The sequence below is a fragment of the Coregonus clupeaformis genome, unplaced genomic scaffold (assembly GCF_020615455.1).
Source record: "Coregonus clupeaformis isolate EN_2021a unplaced genomic scaffold, ASM2061545v1 scaf0001, whole genome shotgun sequence".
Lineage (NCBI taxonomy): Eukaryota > Metazoa > Chordata > Actinopteri > Salmoniformes > Salmonidae > Coregonus > Coregonus clupeaformis.
In genome coordinates, this window is record NW_025533456.1 from 46,552 (window position 1) to 68,202 (window position 21,651).

The window sequence follows — 21,651 nt, forward strand, 5'->3', positions numbered from 1 at the left end:
GAAGTTTGCCAATGAACATCTGAATGATTCAGAGGAGAACTGGGTGAAAGTGTTGTGGTCAGATGAGACCAAAATTGAGCTCTTTGGCATCAACTCAACTCGCTGTGTTTGGAGGAGGAGGAATGCTGCCTATGACCCCAAGAACACCATCCCCACTGTCAAACATGGAGGTGGAAACATTATGCTTTGGGGGTGTTTTTCTGTTAAGGGGACAGGACAACTTCACCGTATCAAAGGGACAATGGACGGGGCCATGTACCGTCAAATCCCGGGTGAGAACCTCCTTCCCTCAGCCAGGGCATTGAAAATGGGTCGTGGATGGGTATTCCAGCATGACAATGACCCAAAACACACGGCCAAGGAAACAAAGGAGTGGCTCAAGAAGAAGCACATTAAGGTCCTGGAGTGGCCTAGCCAGTCTCCAGGCCTTAATCCCATAGACAATCTGTGGAGGGAGCTGAAGGTTTTATTTGCTAAACGTCAGGCTCGAAACCTTAATGACTTGGAGAAGATCTGCAAAGAGGAGTGGGACAAAATCCCTCCTGAGATGTGTGCAAACCTGGTGGCCAACTACAAGAAACATCTGACCTCTGTGATTGCCAACAAGGGTTTTGCCACCAAGTACTAAGTCATGTTTTGCAGAGGGGTCAAATACTTATTTCCCTCATTAAAATGCAAATACATTTATAACATTTTTGATATGCGTTTTTCTGGATTGTTTTGTTGTTATTCTGTCTCTCACTGTTCAAATAAACCTACCATTCAAATTATAGACTGATCATGTCTTTGTCAGTGGGCAAACGTACAAAATCAGCAGGGGATCAAATACTTTTTTCCGTCACTGTATATACTGTAGATATCTGTAGGAAATTCCTTACATTTACCCTTTATCCCCCTCCTCTTTGTGTTTGAGTGGACACTCTATCATGATAGCCCTAACTCTAACCAGCAATAGTTAACAGCAATACAGTCCTTTATTCAAGCGGAACTCTCAACAGTCTTTACACTATCTGTCCAGCTTCACTGCAGCTCTGTGTCCACTTCAGTAGATTTCCATGATTGGTCTCCTGTCCTGGACAACATTGAAGAACCATCTCTCTGAGTCAAGTTGAAGGGCCATTTTGGGGTGGTCTTAAGTAGAGACATGTGTGTTCAGCTGTCCTCCAACCAGCTTCTCAGGGAAAATATGCTGTTTTTTTACATTTTCTCTGGCTGTGATTTTCAACCAATGTGAGCGTTCATTGTGCGATCATGTTGGTCAAACCAGTGTGACCCGGTAGATCAGCAACCCTAAAATCTCTTCATTTACATTTCACTCAGACATCCTCTGGCAAGTGAGGCAAGCAATGCTACAAATGGATCTAACTGTGTCAGATTGGGTTTGTTTGTCTGTTTAGCTTAGTGTTGGCCTCGCTGTTGTACTGGCAGGTTGACATTTATTGGGATGAGTCTTATCCTTGAGCCAGAACTGAGCGATTTCCACTAAATGGGCCAGCTGCAAAGTCAAAATTGACAATATTGTAAAAATTAATGAAAACTAAAATCTTGTTTTTGGTGTTAGTTTAATGTTAGGGAAAGATCGAAATTTACTTGGGGGGAGAGGAGGTCCAAAATAGGGGAGGGTTGTCTAACTTTTTCTTTGCTTTGGGGAGGGTTGTGTTTTTTTTGGTTTAAATTCACTTTTCTGCTCATATTTTCCCTATAAATAATGGCGTGACTTACTTTTAATTATTACCCTAATAAAGTTTAGAAACGTTTATGAAGGTTTGGTATGGTGTGGCTATTATTAAGCTTTAGGTGCTGCAGGTCTATGATATGAAGACAGTGCACCCCGGTGCTCCAGCTGACTCTGACAGTTGAACTTGAGGTGAGGAAGAATGTTTCAGGCCTACCAGAGTTACTTCTATAATCCAACAATATAATGCTTATCTTTATACAAAATGTTTGGATCGAAAATTAACGAATTACCCTCCTTCTGTACGTCTATATTTGTATAGCAGATGCAGTAGCCATCTGTCATAAAGAAATGCATGTCCGTTTTGTAGGATGCCACAAGCATATCTCTATCTCTGGGGTCAGGCCTAAGCTTCTCTTCCAGGAATTTTGCAACCCTAGCTGCCAGTCACTATGGACAGACCAGTGTAGGGCACAAGATGCAAATGAAATTTTGTGGGTGAGGAGAGAGGGTGGAGAAAGCTTGCCTTGAAGTGCTGGCATCTTGTTATGATGTGCATTATCTAAATTAGGCCCACAGAATTATACCTATGGAGAAGTGGCGTCTATGGAGCAACTTTGAATGTCTTTGAACTTCCAAGTTGACTTAACGTTGGACCAGAGCAAACGTTAGCTAGCTAGCTAACAAGCTTGTGTGTGCAGATCAGAACTAGATGTAAAAACACGTGTTACCTTTTTGTACTTAATAAATCCAATGCGAAACGTGATAACTATAGTATCGATAACTAGCATTAAAAAAGTTAAAGGTGCACTATGCAGAAATCTCTCTGCCATTTCCTAAATTCTAATAGTTCGCCTAATTTCAGTTCATGTGACAAAACAAGCAAGTATAGTGTAGAGAATCATTGTACCATCTACACCACTGTGAAATATAGTTTCCATAACCAAACATATTGTATTTTCAGCTGTTTGAAGCTGGTGTACAAAACAAAAGTAAAAGACGCAAAAATGAAACTTAAGAACGGGAAGCATATAAATAGCGCACATAGAACATATCTATCGCTTCTTAGACTTGCTTTCAAAATTAATAACAGATCTATAACTCACAGTTCTGTGTGAATTTGGTCAGGGCGCTCAAAAAGTTACATATAGCAGCTTTAATCCATTCTTCTCTAATTAAACATCTTTCCCTAATTTCTGAATCACGCTTGTAGTGTCGTTAGTAGGCTACAGTAACCTATGCTTCAGAGGGGGAGGGGCAGGCAGCCTACACACACGCACACCCACTGAATAAATGTAAATGACAGAGTGATTGCTTTGCATAGGCGCTTTGTTGTGAAAAAAATCTGGAACGTAAAATAACATTAATTACCGGTTCCCATGCTTTTAAAATAACGGTTCTGTTCTGGAACATTATAGATCACCTTAGTTTCCGGTTTGGATTCTGTTCCTCTAATAATTTTGTTTTTTTATGGTTTTCAGTTCTGTTCCCTAAACCGGTTCCAACCCTTGGTTCCAACCATGTTTTGAGGCTATACAGTGTTTGCTTACATTTACATCGTTTACAAACATTGGAGTGAAACAAGCTTATATTTTGGGTTCTGATGGGGTATGACTGTTGAAAGAAACATAAATGGATATATCATGGCATTCCATACCAAAAATAGACATATCAACTAAGAATTCTAGCTTTAAATTAGTGCATTTACAGTGCCTTTAGAAAGTATTCACACCCCTTGACTTTTTCCACATTTTGTTGTGTTACAGCTTGAATTTAAAATGGATTCAGTTGAGATGTTGTGTCACTGGCCTTCACACAATACCCCATAATGTCAAAGTGGAATTGTGTTTTGAGAATATTTTACAAATTAATAAAAATGAAAAGCTGAAATGTCTTCAGTTAATAAGTATTCCAGCCTAGATAAGTTCAGGAGTAATAATATGCTTAACAACTCACATAATACGTTGCATGGACTCACTCTATGTGTAATAATAGTGTTTAACATGATTTTTTAAATGTCTACCTCATCTCTGTACCTCACACATAAAATTATCTGTAAAGTCCCTCAGTCGAGAGGTGAATTTCAAACACAGATTCAACCACAAAGACCAGGGAGGTTTTGCCTCGCAAAGAAGGGCACCTATTGGTAGCACCTAAAAAGCAGACATTGATATCCCTTTGAGCATGGTGAAGTTATTAATTACACTTTGGATGGTGTATCAATACAACCAGTCACAACAAAGTTACAGGTGTCCTTCTTAACTCAATTCCCAGAGAGGAAGGACACTTTTATTTCACCATGAGGCCAATGGAGACTTTAAAACAGTTGCAGAGTTTAATGGCTGTGATAGGGGAAAACTGAGGATGGATCAACAACATTGTAGGTACTCCACAATACTAACCTAATGGACAGAGTGAAAGAAGGAAGCGTGTACAGAATACAAATATTCCAAAACATGTGTCCTGTTTTCAACAATGCACAAAAATAATACTGCAAATAATGTGGCAAAGAAATTAACTTTATGTCCTGAATACAAAGAGTTATGTTTGGGGCAAATCCAACTGAGTACCACTCTTCATGTTCAAGCATGGTGGTGGCTGCATCATGTTATGGTTATGCTTGTCATGGTCAAGGTCTAGGGAGTGTTTTAGGATAAAAAATAAACAGAATTGAGCTAAGCACTGGCAAAATCCTAGAGGTAAACCAGGTTCACCTTTCAGCAGGACAATAACCTAAAACACAAGGCTAAATATACACTGGAGATGCTTACCAAGATGACATTGAATGTTCCTGAGTGGCCTAGTTACAGTTTGGACTTGAATCAGCATGAAAATCTATGGCAAGACTTGAAAATAGCTGTATAGCAATGATCAACAACCAACTTGACAGAACTTGAATCATTTAAAAAAGAATAAAGTGCAAATGTTGTACAATCCAGGTGTGCAAAGCTTTTAATGACTTACCCAGACAGCTGTAATTGCTGCCAAAGATTATTTGAATATGTATTGACTCAGGTGTTTGAATATATATATATATATATATATATATATATATATATATAATATATATTTTTAATACAAAATACTATCATTTTTCTTCGACTTTGACCTTACAGAGTATTTTGTGTAGTTCGTTGACAAAAAATGACAACTAAATCCATTTTAATCCCTCCCAATTTATAACACAACAGAAAGAACACTTTCTGATGGCACTGTATGAAAAAAAGAATACAAGTATTAAGTTGAAAAATTCATAATTGGTGGAGCACTGTGGATACCAATATCTCTGTGAGCCTCCCAGGCTTATGTTGCCCAGAGTTAAGAACATAAATTGTAGATGAATAATATTACATTGTATTGTATTTTATTACACCCTCTAAACTAATTCCACGGATCCCTTGGCCAAAATTCATTTAATCTGTTGTTGTCATAAATATTCATAAAAAATGAAATGTAAAACATTTTAAAATACAATACTATTGTATATAAAAAATAACTTAATTTTATTAATATTTCTAACAACAGATTAAATGAATTTTGACCAAGGCCCTTCTGACCAATGCCCTTCTTCCCCGATTGCTCAATTTGGCCGGGCGGCCATCTCTAGGAAGAGTCTTGGTGGTTCAAAACTTCTTCCATTTAAGAATGATGGAGGCCACTGTGTGCTTGGGGACCTTCAATGCTGCAGACGTTTTTTGGTATCTTCCCCAGATCTGTGCCTCAACCCAATCCTGTCTCAGAGCTCTACGCACAATTCCTTCGAACCCATGGCTTGGTTTTGCTCTGACATGCACTGTCAACTGTGGGACCTTATATAACAAGGTGTGTGCCTTTCCAAATCATGTCCAGTCAAATGAATTTACCACAGGTGGACTCCAATCAAGTGGTAGAAACATCCTCAAGGATGATCAATGGAAACAGGATGCACCTGAGCTCAATTTCTCATAGCAAAGGGTCTGTATACTTAAGATATTTCTGTTTTTGATTTTTTATAAATTTGCAAGCATATCTAAAAACCTGTTTTCGCTTGTGTCATTATGGGGTATTGTGTGTAGATTGATGAGGGAAAACATTTATTTAATCCATTTTAGAATAAGGTTGTAACGTAACAAAATGTGGAAAAAGTCAAGGGGTCTGAATACTTTCAGAATGCACTCTATATAGTATGATATGGTGGTATGGTACAGTGGGGAAAAAATGTATTTAGTCAGCCACAAATTGTGCAAGTTCTCCCACTTAAAAAAGATGAGAGAGGCCTGTAATTTTCATCATAGGTACACGTCAACTATGACAGACAAAATGAGATTTTTTTTCTCCAGAAAATCACATTGTAGGATTTTTATGAATTTATTTGCAAATTATGGTGGAAAATAAGTATTTGGTCAATAACAAAAGTTTCTCAATACTTTGTTATATACCCTTTGTTGGCAATGACACAGGTCAAATGTTTTCTGTAAGTCTTCACAAGGTTTTCACACACTGTTGCTGGTATTTTGGCCCATTCGTCCATGCAGATCTCCTCTAGAGCAGTGATGTTTTGGGGTTTCAACACAGTCTTTCAACTCCCTCCAAAGATTTTCTATGGGGTTGAGATCTGGAGACTGGCTAGGCCACTCCAGGACCTTGAAATGCTTATTTCGAAGCCACTCCTTCGTTGCCGGGCGGTGTGTTTGGGATCATTGTCATGCTGAAAGACCCAGCCACGTTTCATCTTCAATGCCCTTGCTGATGGAAGGAGGTTTTCACTCAAAATCTCACGATACATGGCCCCATTCATTCTTTCCTTTACACGGATCAGTCGTCCTGGTCCCTTTGCAGAAAAACAGCCCCAAAGCTTGATGTTTCCACCCCCATGCTTCACAGTAGGTATGGTGTTCTTTGGATGCAACTCAGCATTCTTTGTCCTCCAAACACGACGAGTTGAGTTTTTACCAAAAAGTTATATTTTGGTTGGACAGGCCAGTGTGGGCGCCATCCCTTGGTCTCCAGGTTTATGAAGGGGGTTCGTCGCCTGCGTCCAGCTGGGACCCGCTCAATGGCGAGCTGAGATCTGGATGTGGTCTTGGCAGCTTTGGCAAAGCCGCCTTTCGAACCATTGAGTCTGCCTCCTGAAACACCTCTCTATGAAGGTGGTTTTCTTGGTAACAATTACTTCCATGAAGAGAGTGGGTGAGCTCCATGCTTTTTCGGGAAGTTCTGAGTGCTACCGGATGTAAGGTTCTGTCAGACAGACATGTGAACATCTTTTTTATCCTGTCTGCTTACGACCCCCCGGCAGTGGCGGGGGAGTCTGGGCCTCCCTCTAACATGCTGTACACTATGCGGGCACTGGCTGCCTATGTGGAGCTGACACGGTCAGTGAGAACAGCAGACCAGCTCTTTGTCTACTATGGTGAGAGAGTCCTGGGGGCTGGGCTATCAAAGCAGAGGCTCTCTAGCTGGATCGTGGACACGATTACGACAGCATACCGCTTGGCTGGCAGGCCAGTGCTGGGATCTGTGGTGGCACATTTAGGTGTGGCTGCGTCCTGGGTTCTACTGAGAGGAGTGCCCCTCGCTGATATCTGTGCTGCAGCCAGGTGGGCTTCCTCTTGCACCTTTGCTAGGTACCACGGGTAAATGTGGCACCTCCCTCTGCAGTTGGTTCAGCGGTCCTGGGCGTCGCCTCCCCTTCCGGGGACTGTGCCGGGACCCCACTTCCACATTGACGGCCCCTGCGTCTCGATTGCGCGCTGGGACTTCGCCGCTGGCTGGCCGGGTCCCTCTAGCACTGACTAAATCTGGTACGGCTATACCAATATATTGGAGTGATCCAATATAGTGAAACATAACGAAGGTTACGTATGTAACCACGGGTATGTGAGCTATATGGATCACTCCAATCCTCTACGGTGCTAGAGGAGCCTCAAAAATGGTGTAGAGAACGTGTGTCGCGGCCATGGGGTCTATATACAGTGGGGGAAAAAAGTATTTAGTCAGCCACCAATTGTGCAAGTTCTCCCACTTAAAAAGATGAGAGAGGCCTGTAATTTTCATCATAGGTACACGTCAACTATGACAGACAAAATGAGAAAAAGAAATCCAGAAAATCACATTGTAGGATTTTTAATGAATTTATTTGCAAATTATGGTGGAAAATAAGTATTTGGTCAATAACAAAAGTTTCTCAATACTTTGTTATATACCCTTTGTTGGCAATGACACAGGTCAAACGTCTTCTGTAAGTCTTCACAAGGTTTTCACACACTGTTGCTGGTATTTTGCCCCATTCCTCCATGCAGATCTCCTCTAGAGCAGTGATGTTTTGGGGCTGTCGCTGGGCAACACGGACTTTCAACTCCCTCTAAAAATTTTCTATGGGGTTGAGATCTGGAGACTGGCTAGGCCACTCCAGGACCTTGAAATGCTTCTTACGAAGCCACTCCTTCGTTGCCCGGGCGGTGTGTTTGGGATCATTGACATGCTGAAAGACCCAGCCACGTTTCATCTTCAATGTCCTTGCTGATGAAAGGAGGTTTTCACTCAAAATCTCACGATACATGGCCCCATTCATTCTTTCCTTTACACGGATCAGTCGTCCTGGTCCCTTTGCAGAAAAACAGACCCAAAGCATGATGTTTCCACCCCCATGCTTCACAGTAGGTATGGTGTTCATTGGATGCAACTCAGCATTCTTTGTCCTCCAAACACAATAGTCTCGCGACCACCCCATGAGAACCCTCTGTGGTAATGAAAAGATGGGGTTGTGTAGTTGTTAGATTAATTTGGATTTTAAGAATAATGACTAAAGAATTTCACCCCAAACACAGTATAAATGTTAGAATTATCATGTAGTGTCAACCCACTAACAGAAGGGGCGTTACTAACCATTCAAGGGGGAAGGCGGGAACTGTTTAAGAAAGGTGGGAGGAGCATAGTGTCTTTGTTTGTCAAGGGGTATAAAAACATTATGTTTGTGCCTTTGGCCCGAGAGCTCTCGCCATGAATAAAAATACAGATAAGACTTGTGAGTTGTGGACCTTGAATCATTGATGATTAAAACCAGAGCCTTACAACCTCTGGTAATGATTCAAGCTTAGGGTGAATTAGAGATAAAAATTCACGTGACAGATTGGTCCTTCTGAGCGGAGCTTAATACATCTTTATCGTTCTAGAGACACCGAAATCCGTGCACGGGCTGGTGATAGCATCCGTTACAGAGTCCTGGCCTTCCACGTTAAGGTTAATAAACAGGCCGGTGATTACTCTTTATGAACGATAAAGACGTTAACAAGTTTGAAAAAGCATTTTAATCCAGACTGCAAGGAAAAGGTCAATAATTTTTATTCATGGATTTTGGTAAAATGAGTTGAACTTAGTTACCAAAGAAGGTAATAATTATTACGACAGGGAGGGTCCGCAATTGATCCTAGAGGTAAATTGCTATTACAAAAAAAAACTAGTCCGAAATGACATGGTAGTGAATTGCAATCACAAATGTAAACTAAGTTAATATTGTCATTGTACGAATTGCAATGTTCAGTATAAACAGGGAAATAATTATCATCGTATGATAGGGATGTGTCGGGAGTTCATATATGCGACTGGGCATTTGCTAGAACTGTGCAAACAAGTTTGACGGATGATAAGGTCGTATGTGTGTGAGACTTAATCCCTCGGAGACGTGATCATTATTTCAGGGGTGGAGGGAAAAAAATAAGTCGTGTGAGAAAAAAATTGGGTAACTTACTCTTTTCCTGAAACCGGAGTTTTAAATAGAAACTCTGGGTTAGGGGTTAAATCATTTTAAAGGGTTAATTACAAAAGCAGGAGGGGCACTAAGAGATTAGCTCCTACGAAAATAATTCGGGAGGGAATTATTTAAAAAACAAAAAGGGGGGGAGGGATTTCTTATTGTTCCACGATGGGAAAGACATCTTCTAAACAAGTCTGAGAATTAACGGGAGATGAAATATATATGTTAGGGAGGGATCGGAGAAATATGTTTTATGGGTCCATTTGGGAGAAGAGGTATGAATTTATTGGGCATCTCAAGTAAAAAAGTTAGTAGGCAGATGCATATAAAATTAGATGGAAAAAAGCGAAAGGAGGGGCTGAAGACAGGGAGTGTGTTTTTTTAAGCGCGAAAATGCTTTAACGGGGACAAAGGAATATTTAACTATCGTGACTGCAGGGGATAAAAAGGAGAATAACAGTCAATATTTTTGGTTCGAACAAATGTTTGACAAAATGATTCGTGTCAATTAAGAATTGGCTAAAAACACCACAAAGCGATTATTTGAGAGGTACCTATAAAATCCAACGATGTGGTCCTCTGTAGCTCAGCTGGTAAAGCACAGCGCTTGTAACGCCAAGGTAGGGGGTTTGATCCCCGGGACCACTAATAAAAAAAATAAAAATAAAAATAAAAAATGTATGCACGCATGACTGTAAGTCGCTTTGGATGGAAGCGTCTGCTAAATGACATATTATTATGCATGTGTATGAGCTTTCGCACTCAAACGTAGACGTACGTTATGAGAGAATATTTGCGTTTTTGGTCAGTTGGCAGATGCTCTAATCCGGAGCGACTTGAAGAGCCAATAGAGGTTTGCATGGAACTATTCTGTCGTGTTGGGCATTTGAATGGCAGAAGGTGAAATATGTGTGTATGAGGAAATTCAACGGCGGGTATAAATGATAACCGGATACTACTTAGTATTTGGTTGGTTAAATGCTAAATAAAAGATTTGAGGCGTGGTTATGGGGGAACTAGGAAGACGCACTTATTCAAAAAGGAATGGGTGGAGAGAGTTTTTTTACGTGTATTAAAAGTTGCATTAGATAGACATATCTAGAATATTACTAAAGCTATGAAAATATGTTATAAGTACTAATGACATTATTTCCTAAGAAGGAAAATTGTAGGGAAGTTTCCCGCGCCTCCCCCATAATGTAGGAAGGAGCAGGAGAGGGGGGGAGTGAGAGACAGGACATCGTTCAAATGGTAGGGATGTCATTAAGTGTATGCTGATAAATAATATCAAGCGTTTGTTTTATTGATTGGGGCCGAATCAGAGAAACTGTTAAAGATATTGAATAGCGAACTGAAAATGAAAGGCATAAAATACAGAATAATTGGACGATTTTAAAACGATAATTTATTTTGGTTAGGAAGCAAGTGGCATTGGCTGTTGTGCTGGGGGAATAGCGCCAGCCTGTGGTGGGTTCTGGATTTGTTATAAATAACTTTATATTTAAAACTAAAATGAATAGACTACAATTTGAACATCAGAAAAGGACAATATAATTCGTAATAGTTATTATAATTATTATTGATAGTTATTGCAGTTATTATTATCCTGAGTGGCGCAGTGGTCTAAGGCACTGCATCGCAGGGCTAACTGTGCCACTAGAGATCCTGGTTCGGATCCAGGCTCTGTCGCAGCCGACAGCGACCGGGAGACTCATGGGCGGCGCACAATTGGCCCAGTGTCGTCCAGGGTAGGGGGGAAAATGGCCGGCAGGGATGGAGCTCGGTTGATAGAGCATGGTGTTTGCAACGCCAGGGTTATGGGTTCGATTCCCACGGGGGGAGGCCAGTAAAAAAAATAAAGATAAAAATAATACAAATGTATTCACTAGGTTGCTCTGGATAGGAGCGTCTGCTGGGTGACTAGAATGTAAATGTATTATCATTGATTCAGTAATGATAGGAGGGAAGTAGCGATAGAGCTGAGAGGGTTGAGAGTTGAGGACAAGGAGAATGATTTGTGGCTCTGGTTGGCGGGAAAAAGGAGAGGCAGAGACAGACTTAGAGAGACAGAGGAAGTTAGAGAGGGAGAGAATAAAAGGCTGAGAGACAGAGATAACAGTTTCTGGAGCTTGAAAAGCAGAGACTAACAGAGTAAGAAAAGGAACAGACGAGAGCAGAGTATTTAATGGCCACTAGGGGAAATAGCTTGGATCGGTAAAACTCCAGGATAGAAGAGGAGAGAGATTTACTAGGGGGTGGATCAAATAATTGATAATGGATCATTTGAATGAGATCACATGTAGAAGATTTAGAGTAATCAATTAAATAATCATTGTATACTCGAGGAATTTTGAAGGGATTTTATGAAGTTAGGCATATTTAGGTCATAAGAGGGAGCTACCAAATTAAGTTGAGCCTAACTATCTTTGATTGTTATTTTTCAATTGGGTTTTTCAAATAAAATAAAAACACACCCAGCATGATGTTTATAAAGGGTTGTTATGTTGAATTTAGGGAATTTTCAACAGTTCATAGGTGGTGTTTACTATGCTGTGGGATGGAACGGTTTATTGGGTGATATTTGAAACTAAATTCATGGAATAAGCTGCAGTAATCAGAAGAATGTACAATCTAAGGCGAGACAACTATTGCCTAGGTCATTGATTTAGCAATAGGGTCAGGTAGATAAGGAAAATAAGAAAACAATTAGATGAAGAATGATGAGCTTTTTGGTAAGGATAGACTTCTGTAAAGCTAAGGTCGTCATTATGTACTGCATACGGGTAAATCAAGTGATCTTATCTATGGGAAGGCAATGGCGGCCCATGGTAAAATCATTTGGAACTCTGAGGAGGAAGAACAGGTTATGTTGTTGCTCTCTTCCCAAACAGTCTTAGCTTTTAATAAATATATCAGGGATGTTACCCAAATGGTAGAGAGTAACGAGGGATATGACATTGGTAGTGATTTAAAGATGATGAAGTTTTTGGTGGGCTATTAGAGATAACTGGGTTAATCATGAACATAGAGATTTTTATTCTTTGTTGCTAGACAGAAGACTTAAGTGACTTAAAAAATAGACTTGTCATGTCCAACAATCAGTCTTCAGGTCAAGCCCGGGAGAGCCGGGGTAGAACAGAGGTTGAACTAAACATAAGTGTTTTTACAAGATAAGAGATTGTTTGATTGGATTACTAATTGATTCTGAACTGAATGAAAGTCGAATTTAGCCGCCATAAAGAGAAAGGAAGTGGGAGGAGCAATAAAGAAGCAAAAAGAATCTCAAAATGAAAGGCATGGCAATTGGTTGATAAATAACCTAAGGGAATGTTTAGGAAGGTGGAAAAAATTGACACATAAGCAGAACTATGTGTCAAGAGGGGGGGAAGAGGCTAATTGTATTAGATAATATACGAAGGAGAGGACAAAATACTTTTAAAAAAAAACATTTTTTAGATAGTCTAAAAGAGAATGCAGTCAGAAATTGTTACATTAATCTGAACATGTGTGAAGATAGTTTATTAACCACACCCGTATGTCAGAGGTTTTGTGCCCCACAGGTGAACTAAAGGAGAAGGTGACCCACTATCTAACCAGGTGACTGGTGAGCATCCAGTCACTAGAAGGAAAACTGGAAGCAGGCCTGTTGGGAAGGGCCCTATCAGGTTATGTTGGTAACCACCTTGGCCATTAGAATAGCAGAGAGAGGAACCTGGGTCCATGTTACCCACTGCAAGAAGGTAAGACCACATACAAGCACCGCTTAGCACACGCAGAGTTGATCGAGCGGAACTGCGCCACAGGGTGCGGGGGTCACCTCTGTCAACGAAGATCTCCTACCCAGACCTATCATCACTGTAATGTGTTCCTAGGGTGTGAGTATGGGGTGGTACCGAACAGAAGGACTCAAGACAGGAGAGGGTTGTTTTTTTTTTTGTGGAATATGGGTGACCCTGAACTGCATCATAGTCTCGGCAATAGTCGTGGTAGGTCAAAATCCACCACCACCTCGCACCAATTACGCTATGGCCTTACCATTATTAAGAAATAAAGGGAAAGCGACCCGACATACTGACCATCAAGGGCGAGTGATCTACAAAATAGGAGTCAGAGAAGGGTGGGGAGTAAGATTCAAAATTATGATTAGGGATCTTATCAGAGCGGATAAGCAAGCAACATGGGATTATAAGATCCCGTTGTATTTATGTTCAGCCCCCTCAGCGGATTGTTCCTGGGCTCAGGTATTTAGACATACTGGGGGAAGGAGATATGAGACGGGGGGCTGGACGTCCAGATGGAGGATAAGAAGGTATAACGACATCCCCACGGAGATGGTAGTAACGATAGTAAAGGTCACTAAAGAGGACATGAAAAGAACTTACTGGGCTTGCGCGGACGTATACGGGATCGGGATACTTGTCTAAGATTATATTTGATGGAGTCAAAATATATAGAGGGAGCAGGTACTGGCATTAATCCATTAATGACAATCGACCGAGTAAATCAGTCAAGGGATGACGGAGTCAATTTGACTAACCCGTCCACTATGAAAGATTTTCTCCTCCAGGAATGGAACAATGAGGAAGTGGAGGGGGTCCCTGATGAGAATATCTGGTTAAAGTGGATGAAATACACCGCTAGGGCCTTTGGGGAGACAAATTGTTATGCATGCTCCATTGGGTGACCAGCAATGTTGACCGCCCCAATGCCAAAGGCAATGTTTCCCTGTGTATTAGACCTGGGGTCCAATCAAAAAGAGCCAAATTGCACAGGGATTGGGCTGGCAAAATTTACATACTCGGCCAGCCCACCTAGATTCACTTTAACTCCTGGCGAATACCAGTGTTACAGACATAGAAATGGCACCCGTAACTTGGGTGATTTTGATGGCTGTAAGGAGATAATGAATGTGACTGATTTAGATAAGGAAGGAAGGGAAAAAAATTAGGAACCTAACCATCCCTTTGACTGATGTGTGGTGGGCATGCACTAAACAGGGAGCATTCGGCAGACATTACCAGAGGGATGGGTGGGTACTTGTGTACCAGTATTGTTGGTCCAACCTGTAAGAATTGGTCATCAAAGACCAGTGACAGGAAGAATAATTAGGAGAAAAATAAAGGAGGAGGAAGGAAGGAAATAGCCCAATTTGGATAGATGGTATAGGCATCCCCAGGGGTGTTCTAGACGAATACAAAGCTATAAATCAAATATGGGAGAGTTTTACTACAACATTTTTCTGGTGGGGGACAAACAAAAATATGGATTGGATAAATTATATCTATTACAACCAACAGCGATTTATTGACAAGACTAGAGATGCAGTAAGGGGATCTCTGAGCGATTATCCGCCATCCCGCTCATAACTTAGTAGAGGTTGGTTCTAGATCAGGCAGAAAGGGCCGGTGTCTATAGAAAGATAAGCCATTGTTGCATATTTATCCCTAACAACACCACACTGGATGGGACAGTCACCAGAGCTCTTACAGAATTAACTGCACTGAGTGAAGGATGAACTGAACTCAGAAGTTAGTACATTGTGGATAGGGTGGTTTGATGAAATATTTGGTAAATGGAAAACCCTAGCAGCCACCATCTTAGGAACGATCAGTGTTTGTATGGGTATTCTTGTATTATGTGGTTGTTGTCTTGTTCCCTGTGTCCGAGGATTGGTGAGTCAGGCGTTGGTGAAATGCAGTATCTAAACAATGATGAGAGATGGACTGACTCCGGACTCTGACCAGGGGAATGTGAAAAACAATCCTCCAGGCTTGGTGGATGACGCGGATTTGGACCCTGAAAGACCGCAATTGGATGAAATGTTTATTAGTTCTGATGTGATCTCTGAGATTAATCATGCTTGTAAAATACATTTATCCTGAATGTGGGAATATTTAGTCAAAGGGGTGGATTGTTAGATTAATTTGGATTTTAAGAATAATGACTAAAGAATTTCACCCCAAACACAGTATAAATGTTAGAATTATCATGTAGTGTCAACCCACTAACAGAAGGGGCGTTACTAACCATTCAAGGGGGAAGGCAGGAACTGTTTAAGAAAGGTGGGAGGAGCATAGTGTCTTTGTTTGTCAAGGGGTATAAAAACAGTATGTTTGTGCCTTTGGCCCGAGAGCTCTCGCCATGAATAAAAATACAGATAAGACTTGTGAGTTGTGGACCTTGAATCATTGATGATTAAAACCAGAGCCTTACAACCTCTGGTAATGATTCAAGCTTAGGGTGAATTAGAGATAAAAATTCACGTGACAGTAGTGCTAACCAGGGAAGACCCAACACAACAGAGAAATCTGGAGACTCAATAATAAAAAGATGACTTGCTCTCTATGGGTCTTGTGCGTAACATTGTGACTGGTGCTGTAACTTCCCTAACGAACCCGGACCCTAATGGTCGACTGTCAAGTGCTTTGATGGGTAGTGGAATGGATAGGGGAACCAAAGTAATACCTAGACTATGAGCTAACGACCTGTCCATAAAGTTCCCAGCTGCTCCTGAATCGACCAGTCGCCTTAACACTGGGAAACTACTGTGTCATCAGGGGAGGAGACGTGAATGGTGCAGTGCGCAGCAGAGGGCTCTGAACGAGTGTGGGTTTGTGATACCTGGGGTGACGCGAGAGTGCCCTGCCTGCCGCCTCCAGACCCAAAAGAACTCTGACGACAGCGTGCAGCAGAATGTCCTCTCCTGCCACAAGAGTGACACTGGAGCTGCCGTCCTCCATTTTCCCCGGATCTCTGCACCACCCAGCTCCATCGGAACTGAATCCGGGTTGAGGGGGGGTAAAACAGGCAGGCCCCTTCCAGGACGTCCTCTTGCAGCTAGCAGGTTGTCCAACCGGATGGCCATGTCCACCAGCTGGTCGAAAGTCAACATTGTATCCCGGCCGCTAGCTCCCGTCGGACGTCCCTCGCAGGCTGTACTGGAAGCTGTCGATGAGGGCCCGCTCGTTCCACCCGAACCCAGCCGCTAGATTATGAAACTCCAGGGCAAAGTCCTGTGCGGTCCTCGTCCTCATCCTCTGCCTCAGGTGGACCAGCTGCTCGCCTGCCTCTCTACCTTCGGGTGGGTGATCGAAGATGGCCCCGGAAGAGGCGAGCGAACTCCCCGTAGTTGTCCAACGCGTATCCTCCTTCACTCCAGACCGCGTTGGCCCGCTGCGGGGTTTTCCAATAGAGGCAGGAGACGAGGGCGGACACCTTCTCCCGCTCTGATAGAGCCAGGTTGATGGTCAAGAAGTATAGGTCCAGTTGCAGGAGGAATCCCTGGCAGCGGGCCGCTGTCCCGGTCATAATCCCTATGTCGGGATAGATTCCCTCTGGGTGCTGGGGGTGTGGGTGGCTGTGTCCGGTCGCTCAGCTGGTCCTTGAGGGTCAGGTCCTTTCCTCTCCAGGCGTTGGACAACCTGGAGAACCCGAACCATAATTTCTCCCAAGCTGGCTAGCATCGTAGAATGCTCCCGGACCCGCGCTATGACTCCAGGCATGTGCTCTTCTCCTGCTGACTCCATGTTCAGGTGTTTGATTCTGTGGTGAGTGATTTTGAAAGGAGTCAGGCGCAGGAGGGTAAATCACAGAATAAAAAGGGTTTATTCCGAAAAGCACAGTGGTACGCAGCAATGCGTCAATCACTCCAGTGCGTAAATCAGGCGCACTGGGAAACAACAAGGGGAAACGGGTGAAATATCCCGCGATACAAAATACAAGGAGCTCCACCAAGCTAAACTAACCTTCACAATAAACAATCACACACAAAGACAAGGGGGCAGAGGGAACACTTATACAGGTACTGATGAGGGGATATGAACCAGGTGTGTGTAGTAAACAAGACAAACCAAATGGAATGATGAGATGAGGAGTGGCAGGGGCTAGAAGACCGGTGATGACGAACGCCAAAGCTTGCCTGAACAAGGAGAGGAGGCAGCTTCAGAGGATGTCGTGACAGCTGTGGAGCTTTGCAGCTCCTTCAGGGTTATCTTTGGTCTCTTTGTTACCTCTCTGATTAATGCCTTCCTTGCCTGGTCCGTGAGTTTTGGTGGGTGGCCTCTCTCTGGCAGGTTTGTTGTGGTGCCATATTCTTTCAATTTTTTTATAATGGATTTAATGGTGCTCCGTGGGATGTTAAAAATGTTGGATATTTTTTTATAACCCAACCCTGATCTGTACTTCTCCACAACTTTGTCCCTGACCTGTTTGGAGAGCTCCTTGGTCTCCATGGTGACACTTAGATTGCAAACAGGTGGACTTTATTTAACTGATTATGTGAATTCTGAAGGTAATTGGTTGCACCAGATCTTATTTAGGGGCTTCATAGCAAAGGGGGTGAATACATATTCACACACCACTTTCCGTTATTTCTGTTTTAGAATTTTTGAAACAAGTTTTTTTTTCATTTCACTTCACGAATTTGGACTATTTTGTGTATGTCCAATCCATTTAAATTACAGGTTGTAATGCAACAAAATAGGAAAAACGCCAAGGGGGGATGAATACTTTTGCAAGGCACTGTAGATATCCAACTCATTACTGAGCAGATTGTTGAGAAAACAACTAATCTATATCCTATTATTGTTTGTTTTATTTGAAAAAATTAAATACATGACAATAAATACATTACAGACATGTTTTATATCAACAATTATATTCTATTATTCCTTAATGTCTATACTATATATATACAAATATATAAATACATATAATAAACATATTAAAAGGACAGCACCCTTTGTAGGGCAGTGTCCCCATCACTGTCCTGACTCATTGATTTAAGTCTCTTTGGACCAGAGGGAACATTACCCCTTACTGGCCCTCCAACATCACTTGCTCTGGTTATTGTCTACCATCCAAGGCTCGACCGGGCCAACCCCGCTTCAGAGGCAAGCCAGCAGAGGGGTTGCAGGGTGGCACAGCTTCCAGTGCCAGACAAAGAGTGATCAAGTGCTAGTGGTGGCATGTGGGGAGAGAGTCTCAATGGAACGTTGATTTTGACGCTGTTGATTTCTGCTGGAGAGAAGAAGGTGTGCTGATTAACCCTCTGAGTTACGTGGCAGAATACATAAGCTTTATGGCAGACTATACTGTATTTAAAGCAGAATAGATAATCTATTCTGTTAAGCTTTATGGAAGAATATATTTATGGCAGAATAGATAGTGTACTCTGTTAAGCTTTATGGAAGAATATATTTATGGCAGAATAGATACTGTACTCTGTTAAGCTTCAAACCATATTTAATTCAGGGAAAATACAGGTAACTGACAAAATAAAGGAAACAACAACATTATTTTCTCTTAATAGGGCGTTGGGCCACCACGAGCCAGAACAGCTTCAATGCGCCTTGGCATAGACTCTGGAACTCTATTGGAGGGACGCGACATCATTCTTCCACGAGAAATTCCATAATTTGGTGTTTTGTTGACGGTGGTGGAAAACACTGTCTCAAGTGCCGCTCCAGAATCTCCCATAAGTGGTCAATTGTGTTGAGATCTGGTGACTGAGACGGCCATGGCATATGGTTTACATCGTTTTCATTCTCATCAAACCATTCAGTGACCACTGCGTGCCCTGTGGATGGGGGCATTGTCATCCTACGGGGGCATAGCCATGGTAGCCAAAATAATGGGCACCTGGGCCTGCCCAGGATTTTTTATAAATGACCCTAAGAATGATGGAATGTTAATTGCTTAATTAACTCAGGAACCACACCTGTTTGGAAGCACCTTCTTTCAATATACTTTGTATCCCTTATTTACTCAAGTGGCTCCTGTAAATGTCCCATGATCTATATGGCACACGTAGATGCAGTATTTTTTGTGTGTTTTTTAATCAAATTAAATAAAAATTATATATGTATATATATTTAAACATTAATAGTTCATTCAAACAACTAAATATACTAACATAACATAACAAGAACATAATTCTGACTTCATAAAATAGCCTGTGCAATACAATACATCCATAAACTCACGCTTTGGTTTGTCTTTCAATCAGTGTTTTGGCAAAGTTCCCATTTGGGTCGAGACAGAGCAAACCTCCGGTTATCAGTGTGACACTGATTGATAGAGAGAGAGACAAAGAGAGAGAAAGAGAGAGAGAGAGAGAGAGGGAGATGAGAAAGAAAAATGGTGGGGGGGGGAGAGAGATGTTTAATAAAATGAAATTGATCATTGAAATATATATTTTGGAGAGTGTGTGCATCTAATTTTCTTCAAGTACAGTATAGTACATTACAGTACAGTACAGCACAGTATAGTATAGTAACTCACATGACTTCTTCCTTAGAGCAGTGTGAGCGAGGAGGGTAACGGGTCAGTTTGATGATTAAACTGGTAGTCACCCCACCTGCATGTACTTTAGGGCAGCGACATCGAGGATCTGCTATAACTCTCCCTGTAGAGAAAATAGCGAAAGTCAAACAAAACACTTTAGTCTCCCTATACATTCATCAACAATTTCCTAATCTAGTTTTAGACAGGGATTCAATCTGAAACCGTGTTACAGCGCGCTTGACATTTAAAGATAATATCCAATTGAGTTGACATCTGCAGCGTTTACTGTACCTTAAATATGATCTCAACCAACGAGGTAACATTGCCTTTAAAAGGTGCATTATCGACAACGTTATAAGGAGTGAATCCCGGCCTTAATGTTTTAGTGTAAATTGTAAGACATGAATAACGTAGTTCACACCCATAGTCCATAATTGTATAGTTAGATATACACTGAGCATACAAAACAAGGACACCTTCCTAATAATGAGTTGCATCCCCCCTTTTTGCACTCAGAACAGCCTCAATATGTCAGGGAATGGTGTCAAAAGCGTTCCACAGGGATGCTGGCCCATGTTGACTCCAATGTTTCCCACATGTGTCCTTAATGTTTTGTACACTCAGTATAAGTTCAAAGTTCTACTAAATACTCAAAAATAATACTCATTGTCATCAAAAGTTCTACAGTTACCTTGTATCATGTAGATGACGTCTGAGCAGACCAGAAGAACGATAACAGTCATTGCAGTATTCATGATGATCTTGACTCTGTAGACTGTAGTTGCAGTGTGGCTGTTGTATCAGAGGGAATACTAGTAAGCCAGCTGCAGTCTTCTTCTTCTTCTTCTTCTTCTTCTTCTTCTTCTTCTTCTTCTTCTTCTTCTTCTTCTTCTTCTTCTTCTTCTTTTTCTTTTTCTTCTTCTTCTTCTTTGGTTGCAGTGAATTTCTGAGTTAAACAGTTTGTTTTTGGTGAGTTGCTCTTCTCATCTCCACTTTAGTGTATGTCTGCCTCATCATGGTAAGAGACATCTTATATGGTCTGAGCTCAGTGAAAGTGACTCAAGAGACCACATACCAGAGTGGAGGGGAAGCAAGCCAAATATTGCATTTGGGAAAATGTGTTCATCCACTTATTTCCCCTCCTCCCTCCTACGTAATGCATGTCTGAACAGCAGCCCTTCTCTACCAGAGAATTTCACAAAAAAAAGTGCCAATTCTCATTGTACCAATCACCTTTTTATGAGGCACCTTCCTTCCATCCTGTATCGACACTGAACCAGTGACGTGTGTTGAGGTCTGAGGATGGGAAGCCACTTTCTATTGAGCCCCGCTCACAGTCTGTGTCAGGTCATGCTGGAACAAGAAGCTAATGAGCTGTCCAGGTGCTTAGTCTTGTACCATTTCTGAACTGTACAATCTGACAAGATCAGCCTTAAGTGGAATATTTTGAAAGGCTCTCGTTGTCACGGATTCTGCCGAGGCTGCTCCTCCTCCTTGCTCGGGCAGGCTTCGGCGTTCGTCGTCCCCGGAGTACTAGCTACCACCGTTAGATGTTTCGATGTTTGATTGGTTTGGTCTGTCTGTTGCACCTGTGTCCGTTTGTGTCTGATTATGTGTCCTATAAGTTTCCTGCTTTGTGTTTGTGAGTTTGCGTGTTATTTTCCGCCTGTCCGTTGGTGTCACCTGTGCAGTACTCTGGACTTTGTTTATTGTGACGCACTGTGTTTGCGTTGTCGCTCGCCTCCTTGTTTTGAGGTCCTTTATTTTGTATTGTTTATACAGTTAGTAAAGTCTTGTTTGACTCAGCCTATGCGTCCCCTGCGTCTGACTCCTCAACCGCATCCACATCAACACTGACACTCGTTTGCTGATGTTTAAACATTTGTGACATTGTTTTGAATTTTTTGCAGTCCATTAAGCCAAGGAAATTAAGTTCACCAAAGTGGTAAAACCTGGC

The 21,651-nt window shown here is 41.8% G+C and overlaps 1 protein-coding gene across 2 annotated transcripts in view; it reads right to left on the minus strand.

Moving 5' to 3' along the window:
• Positions 1-20,554, minus strand: part of LOC123482915 (interleukin-8-like) — a 55,225-nt gene extending 34,671 nt beyond the window's left edge. The window contains exons 1-4 of one of the 2 annotated variants that reach the window (XM_045212144.1): positions 20,386-20,554; positions 19,692-19,815; positions 19,394-19,477; positions 18,085-18,425 (exon numbers count right to left, since the gene is read on the minus strand). In XM_045212144.1, coding sequence (XP_045068079.1) covers positions 18,359-18,425; positions 19,394-19,477; positions 19,692-19,815; positions 20,386-20,449 — 339 coding nt within the window. In that variant the 5' untranslated portion in view covers positions 20,450-20,554 and the 3' untranslated portion in view covers positions 18,085-18,358. Of the gene's footprint in view, positions 1-18,084; positions 18,426-19,393; positions 19,478-19,691; positions 19,816-20,385 lie in introns of those variants that run through there. The other variant, XM_045212145.1, reaches the window with a different exon arrangement.
• Positions 20,555-21,651: the final 1,097 nt, after the last annotated feature.